Source organism: Notolepis coatsorum (assembly GCF_963971535.1).
Source record: "Notolepis coatsorum genome assembly, chromosome: 12".
NCBI lineage: Eukaryota > Metazoa > Chordata > Actinopteri > Aulopiformes > Paralepididae > Notolepis > Notolepis coatsorum.
In genome coordinates this window covers 16,027,477-16,047,129 of record NC_140176.1, presented here as the reverse complement: position 1 = coordinate 16,047,129, position 19,653 = coordinate 16,027,477, and the positions used below count along the sequence as shown (strand labels likewise).

Below are 19,653 nucleotides of genomic sequence, written 5' to 3'. Positions count from 1 at the left end.
AATATGTCACATTTAAACCAAGCTAACATGTACAACTCAACAGAGACACATGGGTAAAAAATAAATAATAAAAAATCTTTTCGTCGTGGTTGTTTTTTAGTTTTTTTTATTGTACATTTTTCGGGTGGTAAAAGTCACAGTCCATGGTTCAGGGTAGGATGATGTAGAAGGGGGTCATGAAGGTGGTTTGGGGCGGCGAGAGAGTTTAGAAGTAGTTGACGACCCTGCGGATGGACTGGATGTTGGCGTTCTGGGCCTGCCACTCGTTGTGGCTGCAGTAGTTGCCCCTCTCCACGATGTACATGCGTCCGCGGAAGTTGGGCTCTTCGTACATCACCCAGCTGTTCGGAGAGAGAAACAGAGTTTGTGTGAGGAGACCCATCGGTTGTATGTCACTCTTAACCCTTTCACTACCACACTACAGAAGGTTAACCTTTCACTACCGCACCGTCTGTAGTTAACATTCTGCAGTGTGGTAGTGAGAGGGTTAACCTGTAGTGTGGTAGTGAAAGGGTTAACCTGTAGTGTGGTAGTGAAAGGGTTAACCTTCTGTATTGTCGCAGTGAAAGGGTTAACCCTTTGGTAGTGTGACAGTGAAAGGGTTAACGGCTAAACACAGGGGCCTTCCATTCACAAAGCTTCTCGGACAGAGGGCTGATCTGAGGTCAGTAGACCACAGGATCACATGTCTTATTCACATGACCGTATACAAACCAACAGACTGGAGCTGACTCTAGATCAGCACTCACACTGTGAGTGACTTTGTGAATATGGACCGGTGATACAAGTTCATGTAAACGGTTGTGTGTGTGTGTGTGTGTGTGTGTGTGTGTGTGTGTGTGTGTGTGTGTGTGTGTGTGTGTGTGTGTGTGTGTGTGTGTGTGTGTGTGTGTGTGTGTGTGTGTGTGTGTTGCTTGCATGTTTGAGTGCATTTGTGTTTGATTATCAGTGAATTTGTGCATGCATGTATGAACCCAGTATGTGTGTGTGTGTTATTCCATCTCCCTATACATTGATCTTTGATCTTGGGAGTTATTTATGTGTGTGTGTGCGTGCGTGCGTGCGTGTGTGTGTGTGTGTGTGTGTGTGTGTGTGTGTGTGTGTGTGTGCATGCGTGCGTGCACGTGCGTGTGTGTGTGTGCGTGTGTGTGTGTGTGCGTGTGCGTGTGTGTGTGTGTGTGTGTGTGTGTGTGTGTGTGTGTGTGCGTGTGTGTGTGTGTGCGTGTGTGTGTGTGTGTGTGTCCTGTGGTAAGACTTACGCTCCGTCTCCGTAGACCTTGATGGAGTTGATGCAGTTCTTGGAGAAGCCGCGGCTCTGCAGGAAGGGGCAGTCGTCGCAGATCTCGACACACTGGCCAGAGAAGTTACAGGCCTCGAACAGCTCCATGCGGTAGTGCTCTCCGTGCTGCGTGAGGAAAGACAGATTAGATACGTGGATATGTTAGGGATGCGTCCCTTTTCACTTCTGATACTGATTCTAAGTACTAGATTTTTAACCGTCGCCTGATAGCGGGGTGCGCTGATTCAATCCGTTACTATTTAACTGAATGGCATATAGACTAACAAACCTTTTATTTGGGGGGTATTTGGACAAAGATAATTGAGTCGTCGTGACACTTTTTTTCTCCATTTGAGAGATCTAGCTGGCTTCTCCAAACCTTTGTGGTTTGGGGTTGGTTGCAGTTCCAACTGCGTTTCTTTTCAAAGTGCACGACGGATGAAGAACGTTACCAAAAAAAAACATCCAAAAATATATCCTCTCTCAGGGTCATTTCGGAGTTCTGAGTTTAGCTTTTTTTTGTCGAGCAATTGCCCCCATTTGATTGAATTCTATTCTATTTTCTAGGTTGGATATAATAGGAATTGCCATTCAACACTTAATAAACCTCCAGGGATTTACCTGTAGGATTATGGGCATTATAGCCAGACGTCCTATTTCTGAGGATGTTGGGACTATTTCTGAGACTCTTGAGGATGTTGGGACTATTTCTGAGACTCTGTTAAGTGAGGAGGATGATTTTACACTCTACCATAACACAATGGCTAGCAAGTGAGTAACATCTCTATCTCTGCACCCCCCCCCCCCAACATCCTAATGATCTTACAGGAAGCGGTGTGGTCATTCAGGGTACACTCGATCACTAAGTGGAGTAGTTTTAGCTCTTGTTATATAGGCCCTCCTACTACAACTGGGATTCCCGGTTCGGACCCTATAGTACACTTTCAAAACTGCTCTCAAAACACACCTCTTCACCAAGGCTTTTCCCCCATTAGTTAGTTTAGATTAGATTAGGTTCATTATCCCTTACCTGCCCTCATCCTCCCCCCCCCCCCCCTTTCCCCTATAGCCCTCTTGATTGTAAAGCGACCTTGGGTTTCCTGTAAGGCATTATTATTATTATAGTAGTTGTGAGCTCACCATGCGGATGGGCTTGCAGGAGCCCATGTGGTCGTTGTGAGAGTTCCAGCGCTGGAACTCGGGGTACTCTCCGTGCTCCAGGATGTACTGCTGGCCCTTGAAGTCGGGGTGATCGAAGCAGATGAAGGCTCCGCTCTCCACGCGGATGGAGTTCACCCTGGCCGGGGGGGGAGAAGAGAGAATGAGACGATGCCAACATGGAATTTGGTTTATGACTTCTTCATACGACTTCATTGGTGCCCGCGGAGCAGCACACCGTTACACAAGGACTTACTGTACAATAGATTGATCTATTCATGTGACAGAATGTAGAGATTTGCACTACATTCATACCTCATTTGCATTTGCACCTTACCTTATAATTTTGTACCTCCTTGTCCGCATTTGTACCTCATTGTCTGCATTTTTTTTTAACTTTTTGTACTCATTGTACTTAGATTGTACTTAGGTTGTACTTTAGATTGTATATTGTATTGTATATATTGTATATTCCTCTTTTACTTACTTTTACTTATTTTCTTTACTGTATGAAGCACACTCTCAGGGGCTCATACAGAACCAAGCATTTCACCGTAAAGTACATGTATTTTATATGTGACAAATAATAAACAAACTTGAAACTTGACTACACTGAGGTTACCCCACCTGCCCTAGATGATGATGATGATTATTATAATTATTATTATCAATAATATTAGTATAATTAAGGGACGTAATAATGAAATCTAACAGGATTCAATTCCAATATTTTAGGCAACAATGTGATACACACAACTTTTGGTTAATTTCATTTTCAACTTTTTTTTTAAATACATGTTTTCATTATTATTATTATATTTCTTATTAATATGAACAAAGAAATACCTGTTCATGAAGCCACGGTCCTGGAAGTTATCACAGTCTCCCCTGACCTCCAGCTTCCTGCCGGTGAAACATTTACCCTCGTAGAAGGTGATCTGGAGAAGAACGAGAGAGAAAAACAAAGGAATGAAATGGACTGAAAGGAGTGGGTGAAGCTGGCAACTCACAGCCAGAACCACGCTGCCTGCCACGCTTCTAATGCTAATGCAAGTCGTTCTAAATGTATGGAGACTAAAACACTTATTCTAGCCTCTCTTCTTCGGTTGCCTGTTGGTCTTTGAAATGATCTTACCGATGAGCTTCAATGCTCGATGTGGTCTGCCCCCCCCCCCTAGATACATCATTTATATGTTTTATATTTTATAGTGTACTTATAGTAGATCATCTTTAATAATTGCACTACAGATTTAAGCTGACCCATTGTTACCTTTTCATTATTATTATTATTATTATTATTATTATTATTATTATTATTATTATTATTATTATTATTATTATTATTATTATTATTATTATTATTATTACTTTCTTTCTTTCCTTCCTTCCTTCCTTCCTTCTTTCTTTCTTTCTTTCTTTCTTTCTTTCTTTCTTTCTTTCTTTCTTTCTTTCTTTCTTTCTTTCTTTCTTTCTTTCTTTCTTTCTTTCTTTCTTTCTTTCTTTCTTTCTTTCTTTCTTTCTTTCTTTCTTTCTTCACTTTATTTACTCAATAGTGGGTTGAGAACACTTTTTCAACGCCCTGCTTCACGCTCAACATGCTGATATTCATTGGCTGTCAAACCTGACAGTCACACATCAGTGTAATGATGAAGTTCCAATTGTCAAACAGATGCCTCTAAGCCAGGCTTGATGTAAAAGTACATGTTGAAATTAGTTGGTTGAGATGACAGGATCAACTAACCAAATCGTACACTGAAATGTCAGCTAGCAGCATTTGGGGCGTGTCCTGTTGGATCCTCCTAACCAGTTGATTTTACATCTCTTGGTTATCAGAGGAAATCCAAACTAATACGAGTATCTAAATCAGTTGTCAAATGAAGAGTAAGGAGGGCAGTGGGACGTTTCAATTTAGATTCCCATCACTTTTCCCCTGGATTCCATGATGAACAAAGGAAAAGCATCTAGTGGTTTATGTGCTAAAAGGATCAATACTGTCAGCCCCTGGATATTGAAGAGTTATCCTCTAGAGACGTCCATTGTGGTGAAACTCCATTGTCCAACAGTCCACATTGCATATGTTTATCTTTAACTGTCACTTGTTTAGACCATTCAACAACTTAATCAGAACAATGGACTTAAGAATGGACAGACTAATTACAAAAGAAATTAACAACTACAATAACTTTGTACATTTGAAATTAGTTGAACTACCAGCAAGCTACTGCACACTAGTTAAACTACTAGTTTAATTATATGTAGCGAAGCTACGTCCCAACACTGTATATTGTTTATATTATCTCTATCCTCATTATTCCAAATATTCTCTACATGTGACAGATTTACCACCAGGTGTGTGTGTGTGTGTGTGTGTGTGTGTGTGTGTGTGTGTGTGTGTGTGTGTGTGTGTGTATAGACTGTTTCAATGTGATAATATTCTAAAAGGACTTGTGTTTATTTCCTGTTGAGATGTTTGCTAATGCAGTAGTTGACAGGGAATATTCTTGGGTCCAAACTGTTCCCTAGCAACAGAATTCCAGTGAAATCGTCTATTATCTACTGTGTCCTTTTGAGTTAGTACAAGGCCCCACAGGTATACAGTAGTTGCTTGTAAGGCCCCACAGGTATATTTGCTTGTAAGGCCCCACATGTATATTTGTTTGTAAGGCCCCACAGGTATATTTGTTTGTAAGGCCCTACAGGTATATTTGTTTGTAAGGCCCCACAGGTATATTTGTTTGTAAGGCCCTACAGGTATATTTGTTTGTAAGGCCCAACAGGTATATTTGTTTGTAAGGCCCTACAGGTATAGTTGTTTGTAAGTCCCCACAGGTATATTTGTTTGTAAGGCCCTACAGGTATATTTGTTTGTAAGGCCCTACAGGTATAGTTGTTTGTAAGGCCCTACAGGTATAGTTGCTTGTAAGGCCCCACAGGTATATTTGTTTGTAAGGCCCTACAGGTATATTTGTTTGTAAGGCCCTACAGGTATATTTGTTTGTAAGGCCCCACAGGTATATTTGTTTGTAAGGCCCTACAGGTATATTTGTTTGTAAGGCCCTACAGGTATAGTTGCTTGCTTACCTTTCCGGAGTACTGCGACATATTGACCGACGTATACTGTCCAACCAGGCCCACAACCACACAATGTGTAACAGTGAAAAAGTTGGACCCCTCAATATATATGGGTGGGGGCGAGCGGGGGGATATCGCGAGGCTGGGAGAACAAAGGCAGAACAAAGGAGGGGGGGCTTTAAAGGTTCTGCTTGCCCCGGCACTTTCCCTTCAACGTGTGGCGGGTCTGCTGATGTTGGGGTTTGTGTGTGTGTTTGTGTGTTTGTCTCTGAACAGGCTGCTGAATGAATGCATTTAGAAGCAGGGGCTCATGTGCCTGTGTTACCAGTGTGTGTGTGTGTGTGTGTGTGTGTGCGTGTGCGTGTGTGTGTGTGTGTGTGTGTGTGTGTGTGTGTGTGTGTGTGTGTCTGCGCGTGTGTGTGTGTGTGTGTGTTTGTGTGTTTGTCTCTGAACAGGCTGCTGAATGAATGCATATAGAAGCAGGGGCTCATGTGCCTGTGTTACCAGTGTGTGTGTGTGTGTGTGTGTGCGTGTGTGTGTGTGTGTGCGTGTGTGTGTGTGTGTGTGTGTGTGTGTGTGTGTGTGTGTGTGTGTGCGTGTGCGTGTGTGTGTGTGTGTGTGTGTGTGTGTAGGTGTGTGTGTGTGTGTGTGTGTGTGAGGGAGCAGAGCTGCCCAACAATGGAATTTGCTTGGCCCGGGCTTTGCCAGGTCAATTTGACTGCACATGACATGTTTCTCCTGCGTGGGGACAAGGAGACAGGACACTGAATGGATGCGTTTACAGACCCGGCTGGGGCTGGCGTGAGTAAGAGTGTGCATGTGTGTGTGTGTGTGTGTGTGTGTGTGTGTGTGTGAGAGAGTAAGAAGAGAGATGGCGATTGTACAATACACCCTATATTAGTATAGTGTACCACCCTATGAATATGAATCAAAAAGGCTGTGAGAATATGTCATTGTCGTTCATCAGCTTGATCTTGTACTCCAAATATGAGCGGAATCGAGCAGTTCATTGAGTTAAAATGGTTCAAAGAAAGAAATGTTTCAAGATCTTTTAGTTCTTCATTTATTTTCAAAAACAGGCGTGTCTCCGAAACTTCTTCTTCATAAAATCTGATCTATAAATACTGTTTTGATTTAAAGCTTTTAAAATGCAGTATTCGGCAGTCCACTGTACACCCCGTAGTCCCATCCCAGTGTATTGAGGGAGCGTCGGCATATTCATAATAATTTCTCAGAATGACAATGTATGTTTTTGAGAAGAAAACAACATTTAGCTATTTATTTTCTTTGAGTGTACGATCAAGCTGGTAAACACCAATTACATCTTTGCACCGCCTTTTACCCGCAGGGTGCCAAAGATTCTTGAGGGCCCTGTGTAGGTACAGTGTGAAGCATTCGTGTGTGTGTGTGTGTGTGTGTGTGTGTGTGTGTGTGTGTGTGTGTGTGTGTGTGTGTGTGTGTGTGTGTGTGTGTGTGTGTGTGTGTGTGTGTGTGTGTGTGTGTGTGTGTGTGTGTGTGTGTGTGTGTGTGTGAGAGAAGGAGAGGGAATACTTATGGTTCAGTTTCAGTTTTAATTTATTTGTTAGAGAGGGACAACGTCATTTCAAGGAACATTTTATAAAATAAAATGTAATGTACCCAATTGTAGCCAAAAGGCTAGTTTCCATTGGCAGTCCCCCTGCCAGAAACAATGGGCTAGTACAAAAAAGATTAAAACACAAGTACAAACACATTAGCAATAACATACATCATCATACATCATGAGTGCATGCTTACCAACTGTCCGTCTGCAACACTACTATCACCAACATCTAAGAAGGGAGATCCCCCCTTGAATGGCCCTTCTAAGGTTTCTCTCCTCCAAACAGCCTGTGGAGCTTTTTTCCCTATTGTTAGGTTTTAGTGAGTTTTTCCTTACCTTCGCGTGGGGTATGTCTGGGAGTGCTTGCATTCTTTCATTTATTTGCATCCATCTAAAAATGTGTTGGACCTTATGGTGTTCTTGTTCTGTTCTTGACTTATTGTTATGTTTTCTTCTTGACTTGTTTAAAGAAGATCTGTACGGCCCATGGGGACATTAACGTGTGTTGTCGGGCCCTATAAATAAATTTGATTTGATTTTATTTGATTTGATTTAACCCTTGCAATATACACAGTTCAATCCCCACATAGTATACACATCACATAGGCCCACTTCATTCCCCTCCCCAAACTTTCCTCGGCTCGAGAGACTGCTGACCTGGTGGTGCAGCACGTCTTTCGGGTCCACGGGCTTCCAGTGGATATTGTGTCTGACCGGGGCCCTCAGTTCGCCTCCAGGTTCTGGAAGGCATTTGCCTCCAGCCTCGGTGCCTCCGTCAGCCTGTCGTCTGGGTTTCATCCGCAGTCGAACGGGCAGACGGAGCGCGTCAACCAGGATCTGGAGGGCGTCCTGAGGTGTTACGTTGCCGGGTGTCCGGCAACTTGGAGTAGGAGGTTGGCCTGGGGGGCGGAGTACGCGCATAATACCCTCCTCTCCTCCTCTACTGGTATGTCTCCCTTTAAGTGTCAATATGGTTTTCAACCTCCTCTGTTTCCCGAACAGGAGCAGGAGGCTGAGGTACCATCGGTCCAGGCCCACGTGGTTTGCTGCCGCAGGACGTGGAACCGGGTTCGGACGGCGCTGTGGAAGGCCTCGGTTAAGGCTCAGCACCAGGCTAACCGTAAGCGGCGTCCGGCTCCGGTTTTCCGTCCTGGGCAGCGGGTTTGGCTTTCCACCCGTGATCTCCCTCTCCGGGTGGAATCCAGGAAACTAGCTCCCCGCTTCATAGGACCATTTAGAGTGGTTCGTCGGATGAACCCTGTGGCTTACAGGCTGCGGCTGCGGCTCCCAGCCTCTATGAGGGTCCACCCGACGTTCCTTTATACCGTAAATCCTCAAATATAGGACAGGTCTTGTATTTACCTCAGCTGCAAAGAGCACCCGGCTTATATAAGAGGCAGGCCTTAATTTCACAAACTGGCCAATTGTAATTGTGATTGATTTTATTTAGACATAAATATACAGATCACATGAGTATTTGCTTTGTCAGGGTGAAACTGTGGTGGATTAACGTAATTCACACACTGAAGTTGGAACTGTCTATAGGTTTGCGGGGTCCGGGGACGATTTAGCGTGTGGTACCTACCTTCTCGACTTCCTCAGTCTAATCGAGTTGATGATAACATGCAGTGGCTTTAGCTGACGCTATCATAGCCATCATGATCTGTGATGCCGACTGGACAACGCCAGCCCCGCCTGCCAACGTTAACGTTTGCAAAACAAAGCCGCCGTCATCCAGCCGACACCACAGATCTAGATGTGACGACGTTAGCTAACGCTAAAGCTAACGCCAGCGAGAGGGAAACGTTAATGGATTTAGTGTAGCGGGAGGCAGCACTTAATTTGCATTGGCAAGAGTTTATCTCATTCTATATCACGGCACGAAAAATTACTTTTTTTTGCTACCTTATATTGGAAGCCGGCCTGTATTTGTCTCCATACCCCCGGCTTATATAAGAGGCCCGTCCTTTATTCAAGTACCCTCCACTATTAGAGGATTTACGGTAGTAGTAATACTTTGCCCCTCTCTCCCTGTCGGTTCTTCAGCAGTGTTACCGGGAACAGCCGTCCATGAGCAGAAGTCGGATATCTCGCCCGTTATCATGATTTAATTTCTTTGCTTTAGGTCGAGAAGTCGGATCTCTCACCGCCCTGTTCTCTCTTGTTATTTAAGTTGTCCTTCTAAGTATCCTTCCTTATTACTACTACCTGCTTTACCTGGTACAGTATTGTTATCGCTCAAAGTGTTTCTGATAATAAAAATAACACATATTCGAGAAGAGCAGCACCCTCTCCGTCTCCATTCTTCCATGCCATACTTGAACTCAACATTCTTACCTGGATTCCTAACAGACATGGATATGGTACTGTCAATCTGTGTGTCATGGATGTCATATATGTTATGATGAATTGAAAATGGGGGACCCTGATGTAAACAAGACAAAAGTCTTTCTGTGGTCTGCATCCCCTTAACAATTGTGTGTATTGAGCTGTACTGTATTTTACCCATTATGCAATCTGTTAATAAAGTTTTCAATCAATCAATCAATCAATCAATGGTCATATTCCCCAGATAGTGGTCCAGAGAGGTTGGCGCCCTCTGCTGACAGTCACAGGCAATTTAAGGAAATAAATCAATTGACTTGAATGAACTGGCACCTCCTTTTAACAATCTCCGGGGATGCAGCTGGACCCTACTCCCTTTTAAAGTAATCCGTGTTTGGAGACATAATGGTATGATCCTCTTATGCCCAGCTGCTGCGGGAGAACTTTCACTTTCGTTTTCGCTGTTAGTAGTTCGAAGAAGCAGAGCTGAGCAGTTAGCATGAGCGGCACTAACTAACTTAAGTGGCATGAAATTATACTTATTTTAGAACATATATATATACACGAGTATTCCTCTATATTTAGTAATCTAAAAAACCCGATTAGATATGACATGGTATGCATACACTAGTAAGAAGCGGGAATCTTTAGATTGCGCGTTTTGGGCTGACATTGTTTTCAAGTACGGGTAGCCTCTATCGTTGTCCATATAATATATATTAATATAGATATTATCTCTCCCCACTCGCCCCAAGATATGTCAAATAGTTTGGCTATGTTGCCATGTTATGTCCGACGAAAAGGCCAACATGGTAAAATACATAAAATGTCATCTTAAGGAACACGCCAACATTTTGGGAAATTAGTTTACCAGCTTACTGGCTCGCTGATAACAAACTATCATTACACATGGGTAAAACAGAGTCCATTCTATTTGGATCAAATAACAAACTCAGCAAGACCCACGGCTTCTCAGTTACAGTGGGTGACAATATTGTCACAAGGAAAGATGAAATTACATACCTGGGTTCCTTCCATCCTAGAGGCAAATCTTTCCTGTGACAAAATGGCAACCAATGTAATAAAAAAAGTCAACCAACGAACTAGATTATTATACCGGATCTCCTCTCTGGTAAACAAGAATACCCTGAAGACTCTGGCAGGACTCCTGCCGCAGGAGCACTCATTCAAGGGACCTACGACTATGCTTGCACCTCATGGTACCAAAGCACCTCAAAGGCGCTAAAAAAAAGATTACAAACATCAGAAGACAAACTGGTCAGACTACTACTTGACCTTACCCCTAGAACACACCTCACCCCTGCCCACTTTGACAACCTAGGATGGCTTAGAGTAGACGACAGAGTACAGCAACTTGCAATGGGCCTGGTCTTCAAGATACACTACACCACTAAGGTACCCATGTACATGTCAAAATGCTTCCCAAAGGTCAGTGAATACCATGATCACAACACCAGAGGGAGCTCCACAAATCATGTTAAACCCAGATTCGGCTCAAACAAGGGACTAAACACGTTTCGCAATTATGCCACATCAATGTGGAACGCCCTACCCAAAGCTGTAAAGGAATGTGAATCACTACCCACTTTCAAAACCACTCTCAAAGAACACCTACGGGAGACTGCAATTCGAAACTGGCCCCTACAAATGTCCTAACCCAGTTGTACAGTAAATGACCAAGTATGGCTTTGTCAGTATTCCAATGTACAGTGTACTGTGATCATTTTGGCGAGTTAAGACAGCCTCTCCACGAGTTGGTGAATCCGGGGGTAATTGTCGTCGACTTTCTCTTACGACCTTCCAAGGTGGTTGTCGTAAGAGGAATCTTATGACAATGTTGGTGAATGAGGTCCAATGATATTACAAAATAATAAATTTAAACAATTAAATCAAAGTGAGAATTTATAACGTTCCTGTTACAATTATGCCGTATTAGAAACGTACCTCCCGCAGTCAAGTTCAGTGCAGACTGACTAGAGCGGCCAATTGTTTATTGTTTAAAAGGATCCCCATTAGCTGTCACCTAAGTGGCGAGCTAGTCTTCCTGGGGTCCACACAGAAAGACAACAGAACACACAAAACATAACAACATGAGATACATATGACAATCACAATTAACAATGATAATCTAAAAACAGTAAAACATTGTAGACATCATTATCAACATCAGAATATTTTGCTCACATATTTAAGTAGTGCATTCTCAGGTGGTATTTGAAAGACACTTTACTATTCAATTTACTTATGTTCAGTGGGCAGTTATTCCAATGATTGATGGCACGATAAACAACAGTCCTCTTTAAAGCATTTGATTTTGGACGTGGTAACATAATCTGTCCATCATCAGCTGACCTAGTCAAATAAGAATGAACCTGACTGCATCTGACAATTTGTTTGTATAAGAAAACAGGTTGAGACGAAAAGACAGTGTTCCTGAAAAATGTAACTGTGTTGAAAACCAGCCTATTCTCTACCAATAGAGGGCGCAATAGGAAAATCTAAGACAATACCAAGAAAATCACCAAATTGAAAACAACATGAACAAATGAGGGATTTTGGTTACAGGTTACATTTACCTTACATTACCGACTCATTATCTGTTACTATTTTAACCACTGTTAATTATTTTTTGCAGTTTTGACTTGTGTGAGAAACCACCATAGACACCCTTCGCCTGGCAGCAGACATGCAGAAGCTTATCATCGCAGCTGCCGGTCAACAACTGCCCGTCGTTCGCATAGATGTGAGGGTGATGGTCAATGCCTGGCCGGCCGGGGCACCCGTGCAACCGGCGAACCATATGCTACACCTGGATCCTGCCCACTGGGACCTCTGGGCTGCTCAGGTGCTGGCAGGTGCTGGCAGAGTGCCCGACAATGCTCCTGGCAACGCCCCGCAGGCAGCGGACCCGGCCCCCGTGCCGGGCGAGCTTCACCCCTGGGCCCTGGCTGGATACCATGACTTGAACATGCATGACGGAACCAAAGTAATGGAGCGGGTGGGAGCCGAAGTCAGTGTTCTTGAGGTCATGAGCATAATTACTGAGGTCATGAGCACTGTCAGTCAGCATGATGCACCGATGTGAAAATTGTGCCCAATCCGATAACAATGATGATGAATAGCCGATATTAATATTGCCGTTCTGGCCGATACCGATATTTACCGATCGGTACCTCTATTTCAGTCTGTTTACGTTCCGCAGCGGTACCTCTATTTCAGTCCGTTTACGTTCCCCAGCAGTACCTCTATTTCCGTAGTGTAGATGTGTTTGTTCACAACACCTAATTGTAGAATAAAGGACTTTTCAATATTTCCTGTTAGTATAAATAAAAATAAAAATAAATAGTTTCCTTGTCTTTTTTCTGTTACACTTACAAGTTTGCAGTTACGCCTACTACCCCTTCTGGGGCATAGGCCGCCATCGTCAACAAGCGATCTCCAGGCATCTCTGTCCTGAGCCGTTCCCTCCAGTTGGTTCCAGGTCATCTTCATGGTCTTGGTGTCACTTACACTTACAAGGAAACGATAAAAGAAGGAAGGGTCATCGTCACGTCAAAATACCAGTGTTCTATTCTCTGCTTGGTGTCAGGACTTTGGTGCCAGTTTTTATTGAAGCCTGTATTAAAATTCTAAATATACCACCATATATACATCAATCAATATATCAAACGTTAGCTAGTTAACAAAGCAACAAATTGCCAATGATTCTGGTAATAATAACCTGTTTAAATGACAGGTCATAAACGAAGAGACGGCCAATCCCATTCAACTCAACGTCGGCCGAACTGAACGTTCCCACACTTCGCACCAAATGTGCATTTCACGTTGACGTGATGACCCTTCCTTCTTTTATAGATTCCTTGATCCTTATGAGGTCAGAAGTTCTGTTTATGATGATGATTGTTGTTGTCGTACTACATCATAAGTAACATGAAGTTAAATCGACAACCAATATATAATTTTAGATTTTTAATAAAAATTTAAAAAACACAATTATTCAGACATACACAACGTGACCCAAAAGGTAGACCACAGTCAATCAAATATGGCACGGAAAAAGACGGCATTATTAATCAACAATTATACAACATTTTCCCAGTATAGATATCTGAAGATATCATTCATACAGCCTCCTGCTAAGGCTACCTGCTACGTCCAAAATGGACAAAGCAAACGCAAATATTCAGAGCATAGTTCACTTTTCAACAATTCATATAACAAAACATAGTAAACAATAGGTGTCGTCTCACTACGACCAGAGACAGTCTGTAATGAAAGACTTCACTACGACCAGAGACAGTCTGTAATGAAAGACTTCACTATGACAAGAGACAGTCTGTAATGAAAGACTTCACTACGACCAGAGACAGTCTGTAATGAAAGACTTCACTACGACCAGAGACAGTCTGTAATGAAACACTTCACTACGACCAGAGACAGTCTGTAATGAAACACTTCATTACGGCCAGAGACAGTCTGTAATGAAACACTTCACTACGACCAGAGACAGTCTGTAATGAAAGACTTCACTACGGCCAGAGACAGTCTGTAATGAAAGACTTCACTACGACCAGAGACAGTGTGTAATGAAACACTTCACTACGGCCAGAGACAGTCTGTAATGAAACACTTCACTACGACCAGAGACAGTCTGTAATGAAACACTTCACTACGGCCAGAGACAGTCTGTAATGAAAGACTTCACTACGACCAGAGACAGTCTGTAATGAAAGACTTCACTACGACCAGAGACAGTCTGTAATGAAACACTTCACTACGACCAGAGACAGTCTGTAATGAAACACTTCACTACGACCAGAGACAGTGTGTAATGAAAGACTTCACTACGACCAGAGACAGTCTGTAATGAAACACTTCACTACGACCAGAGACAGTCTGTAATGAAACACTTCACTACGACCAGAGACAGTCTGTAATGAAACACTTCACTACGACCAGAGACAGTCTGTAATGAAACACTTCACTACGACCAGAGACAGTCTGTAATGAAACACTTCACTACGACCAGAGACAGTCTGTAATGAAACACTTCACTACGACCAGAGACAGTCTGTAATGAAACACTTCACTACGACCAGAGACAGTCTGTAATGAAACACTTCACTACGACCAGAGACAGTCTGTAATGAAAGACTTCACTACGACCAGAGACAGTCTGTAATGAAACACTTCACTACGACCAGAGACAGTCTGTAATGAAACACTTCACTACGACCAGAGACAGTCTGTAATGAAACACTTCACTACGGCTGTCTCACTTGGAATATTTAGTGTCCGTAAAAAGCACTTGGCTCAAAGAGGTATGAGACGCATCAGTGGGAAATGTAGGATGAACCTGAATTATGACTTTTATGTAGGAATACACTTTTTCAAGTTGACACTTCATTCTCTCACACAGCCAACCCTGAACAAAATATCTCATCATGAAGCACTTGCACGATAAAAAGGACTCTGAGGTAATATGATCTCATTGTGATGTCACAAGTGAGTAATAAGCTAGTCACTCATTTCAAGTGGATGAAACTGTAATGTATTGTGTATTACAGTGGCTCGGAAGGTAAAGCAGTCATCTGGTAATCCGGAGGTTCCCGGTTAGATTCCCGGGCAGCGTGTCGAAGTGTCCTCGAGCAAGACACTTAACCCCTAATTTCTCCCGATGAGCAGGTCGCCACCTTGCACCTCTGCCGTCCATGTGTGAATGTGAGGAACAAATTGTAAAGCGCTTTGGATAAAAGCACTATATAATGCAGCATTTATTTAATGTTTATTATTTATTTAATGTGTGAATATGTTTTCATTGTTTCAGTTTCTTCAAAATTGTGTGTCTGTGTGTACTCTACAGTGTGTAAATGAGTGTGTGTGTGTGTACTCTATAGTGAGTTTGTGTGTAAATTAGTGTGTGTGTGCGTGCAAGCTTGTCTTTACGGCCACATCTTTATTATTTCATTACCGTTTTCTCATAACAACTTATTATTTCTTAACTTATTAGCATAGTAGGTAGTAGTATAGACATATTAGCATAGTAGGTAGTATATAGACATATTAGCATAGTAGGTAGTAGTATAGACATATTAGCATAGTAGGTAGTAGTATAGACATATTAGCATAGTAGGTAGTAGTATAGACATATTAGCATAGTAGGTAGTAGTATAGACATATTAGCATAGTAGGTAGTAGTATAGACATATTAGCATAGTAGGTAGTAGTATAGACATATTAGCATAGTAGGTAGTATATAGACATATTAGCATAGTAGGTAGTATATAGACATATTAGCATAGTAGGTAGTAATATAGACATATTAGCATAGTAGGTAGTATATAGACATATTAGCATAGTAGGTAGTAGTATAGACATATTAGCATAGTAGGTAGTAGTATAGACACATTAGCATAGTAGGTAGTAATATAGACACATTAGCATAGTAGGTAGTATATAGACATATTAGCATAGTAGGTAGTAGTATATACATATTAGCATAGTAGGTAGTAGTATAGACATATTAGCATAGTAGGTAGTATATAGACATATTAGCATAGTAGGTAGTAGTATAGACACATTAGCATAGTAGGTATAGTGTAGACATATTAGCATAGTAGGTAGTATATAGACTGTGTGTTCTGTTCTGTGTGTTCTGTTCTGTGTTGTTCTGTGTGTTCTGTTCTGTGTTGTTCTGTCTGTTCTGTGTGTTCTGTGTTGTTCTGTGTGTTCTGTGTGTGCTTCGGGATGTTCCTGCTCGTGCACAGGACGGGGGAAGGGGGAGGGGAGTGAGAAGGTAAATCTGGCACATGCTAACAAATATCAACAATCTCTCTCCAGAATCACTGACTGAATTAACGGTGCACCGCACAGTATGTGGGCTCCTCATTGGCTGGATCCAGCCCCTCCATTTGGTGTAAGCCACGCCCACTGCTGCACCCCCCCCCCCCCCCTTCAAATTCAGTCCTGGTGATTTATCGTCAGGAGTGTAAAGTACTTGAGTAATTGTACTTCGTTACAATACTTAAGTTCTGCTTTTGGGGAATTGTACTTTACTCGAGTATTATTAGGTTTGTATACTTGTACTTTTACTCAATTACATTTCAGAGAAAAAAAAATGCTTTTTACTCCTTACATTTAAAATGCAGACCTACAAAGTACAAATCTCACAGGTCCAACTATTTTAATTAGTATATTTGTTTCTCTGGCCGAACTAACGTTATTAATCCTGCGGCCACACTATATTTAAAAACAGCCAATCAAATCCCCATCAATGGAAAAGGAACCCGCCCATACCCATGCTGATTGGTCCTTGTGCAAGACTAGAAAGCGGGGTTCTTTGATTAAACACCTGCTATCAGAAGAATAGACAGTCAGAAAAAAAGTTTTTACTTTTTAGTACTTAAGTACATTTAAAAGTAGAAACTTTTTGACTTGTACTCAAGTGTGTTTTTAGCCAGATAATGACTTTTACTTGAGTACGATTTTGAGACGGTACTCATACTTTCACTTAAGTATAATTTCTGGGTACTTTTTACACCCCTGTCCATGACCTCATATATAAACTGTGTTTGCAATTTTCTTTACCTTTTATATTGTATACAATCTATTTGAGTTTTTTTACTTGTATATTTGAATAATAATATATGTACTGTATGTGCTCATTTATGCATGTGCATTATGTCAACAAGCTCAAACAATAAACATTTTAAACAAAACCTTTCCGTAACTTCATGTGGTGTAATGTATCCGCAATGTATTCACATTAACCCATTTATAGCAGGGTCTCACCGCGGCTTTCCTGGTTAAATTAACGTTATGTTTACGGTCATGTTAAGGGTGGGGTTAGTGTTATGGATAAGGTTACAAAAGGCTTTAGGCTACTGTAGATACGAGGTTGGAATACCAAAAGAAGCAACCTATTCTCACCTACTTCTTACAATTCATATTTTTAGTGTATTTATATAAATCATAAAACGTATGACCATGATTTAAAATGAAAACCTATTTTTAAAATGTCATAGCTTTTCCAGGATTTTTACGACTGTGGGAATATAGTTTCTGTTACAACACTGTCAAAAGGTTATGGCAGCCAAGTGATAGCAGCGTAATACACCAGGATGTGCCCTTTCCACCCTATTTCTATGCACTCTGCCTGACCTTTACATTGTGTTTTTCTTGGATCTATAATCATCGTCACATAAATTAAAGACGCACAGAGGAGATATTTAGCCAAACAAAATAACCACAGCTTTAATGAGAACAATAATAAAAAAGACAAACTATAGGACCATTACAATTTACCATATTCGCATGGTGGCAATTTTTACTCTTATGTCATGCTCGGGTTGGGATTCCTTTGGAAAGATGGAATCCCAACCTGAGCATGACATAAGAGTAAAATGGCCACCGTGTGAATATGGTCAATGAGTTGTTTAAAGTGAACTGACCCCAACTCCATCCAAGACATGATCCTTTATCCTTTATTCAAATCACCTCCATAACCAGACATTGTTCCCCCAAGGCCTTAACATGGTATGTAAAGGTTCTCTATTGCCATCCATGCCATGTTAAAACTGTTGCTACAGTACCTCAACAAACTGAAAGTATTAGTGTGTAAAACAAAACTCCAACTGCTCTAGCGGAGTTGCTCAGTGGTCAACAGTGTCAGACTGTGGTTGTACTGGGCAGCTCCTAGTGGTCAACAGTGTCAGACTGTGGTTGTACTGGGCAGCTCCTAGTGGTCAACAGTGTCAGACTGTGGTTCTACTGGGCAGCTCCTAGTGGTCAACAGTGTCAGTCTGTGGTTGTACTGGGCAGCTCCTAGTGGTCAACAGTGTCAGACTGTGGTTGTACTGGGCAGCTCCTTGTGGATCAACAGTGTCAGACTGTGGTTGTACTGGGCAGCTCCTAGTGGTCAACAGTGTCAGACTGTGGTTGTACTGGGCAGCTCCTAGTGGTCAACAGTGTCAGACTGTGGTTGTACTGGGCAGCTCCTAGTGGTCAACAGTGTCAGACTGTATTTGTACTGAGAGCCATGTGTTATTTATTATAAAATCCCTCTCCAGGTAAGGGAGGGCAATTCACTCCGTCTCCTATGGCATGGGAGAATGAATGGGTTATTAAACTAGCTTTGTCTGTGGTTCACACAGGCTCTTTACCTTGAATAACATCTTCTAATATCTACTTCGCTCTCTGATAAGGCAGGGGATTTAGAATTGTCAAAGTAGCTATTAAAAAAGGAAAGGTTGCTCGCAAAAAATAGCTTAGCTTGCAGCACAGGTCCTCTGACGTCAACAGCTCCAGTGCGTTCTCGTAGCGGGGGGGGGGGGGGGGCATAACAACAGCAACATCTGCTCCTTTAATGTTAGTAACGTGGCTCTTAATAGGCTATATTTAGCAAAACATATAATCCTCCTGTAAAACATCACTTGACCTCTCCCCACAAATGCACTGTAAAGGACACAATTACTGGTAAACGGGAAAATAATTATAAATAAGAACTAAACCCAATCATTTATTTTCGCCATAGTTGGGAAAATAAAGGAACTGGGGGTTTAAGTTTTTCTTCAAAAACACTTTAGGATAGTTTAACCTTAGTCCTGTTTGCTACCAATCATGTTGTTGATCGGTATATCTTTATCAGCACAATCCATACTGTTCCTCATACTACAGTAGCTCCAGCTAGTTAGCAACAAACTAACTAACTAATCAACATGGTCAAGCTCTTGTCTGTACAAGCTGAAGACTAAAGTCTTCTCCTCATCGCACACAAAGTAGATTTCAGTTGTCTTCAGTCCACTTGTACAGACAAGAGCTTGACCCCATTGACTTTGCACTGGTTTAGGGTCAGGGTTCCAAAAATCTGACAAATCCCTTTTAACTCTTCATCAGAACTTGATATTTCAGCATTTTATGAAATCATATATTGCATACAAATTATTTTGTTTTAATTTATGATAACATAACTAAGAATTACAGTAAATGTATTTTGCAGGCTCTGCAAACAACTCCCCCTTCTCCGAAACTGTATAGTGCAGCTTTAAAAGTGGACCACCGTAAAACTTCAATTATCAGCCAGGGTTTCTATTTGCTTCAATCATCAACACAACGCCTATATTTTGGACAAGCTGGTGTTTGGGACTGGCCTTTAATTCCTCGCTCCTCTTGCTACGCAAAACCGGGAAAATAACGAAATAGTATTTAAACAGATATG

General features: G+C 41.9%; 1 protein-coding gene across 1 annotated transcript; it reads right to left on the bottom strand.

Annotated features, from left to right (window-relative positions):
• Window positions 1-205: 205 nt before the first annotated feature.
• Window positions 206-5,539, bottom strand: LOC311238530 (gamma-crystallin N-B; the record flags this gene model as incomplete). Its single annotated transcript, XM_084326631.1, has 5 exons — window positions 206-341; window positions 1,260-1,405; window positions 2,420-2,576; window positions 3,284-3,375; window positions 5,519-5,539. The coding sequence occupies 5 exons, from the start codon at window positions 5,537-5,539 to the stop codon at window positions 206-208; spliced, it is 552 nt and encodes a 183-aa protein (XP_084182757.1).
• Window positions 5,540-19,653: the final 14,114 nt, after the last annotated feature.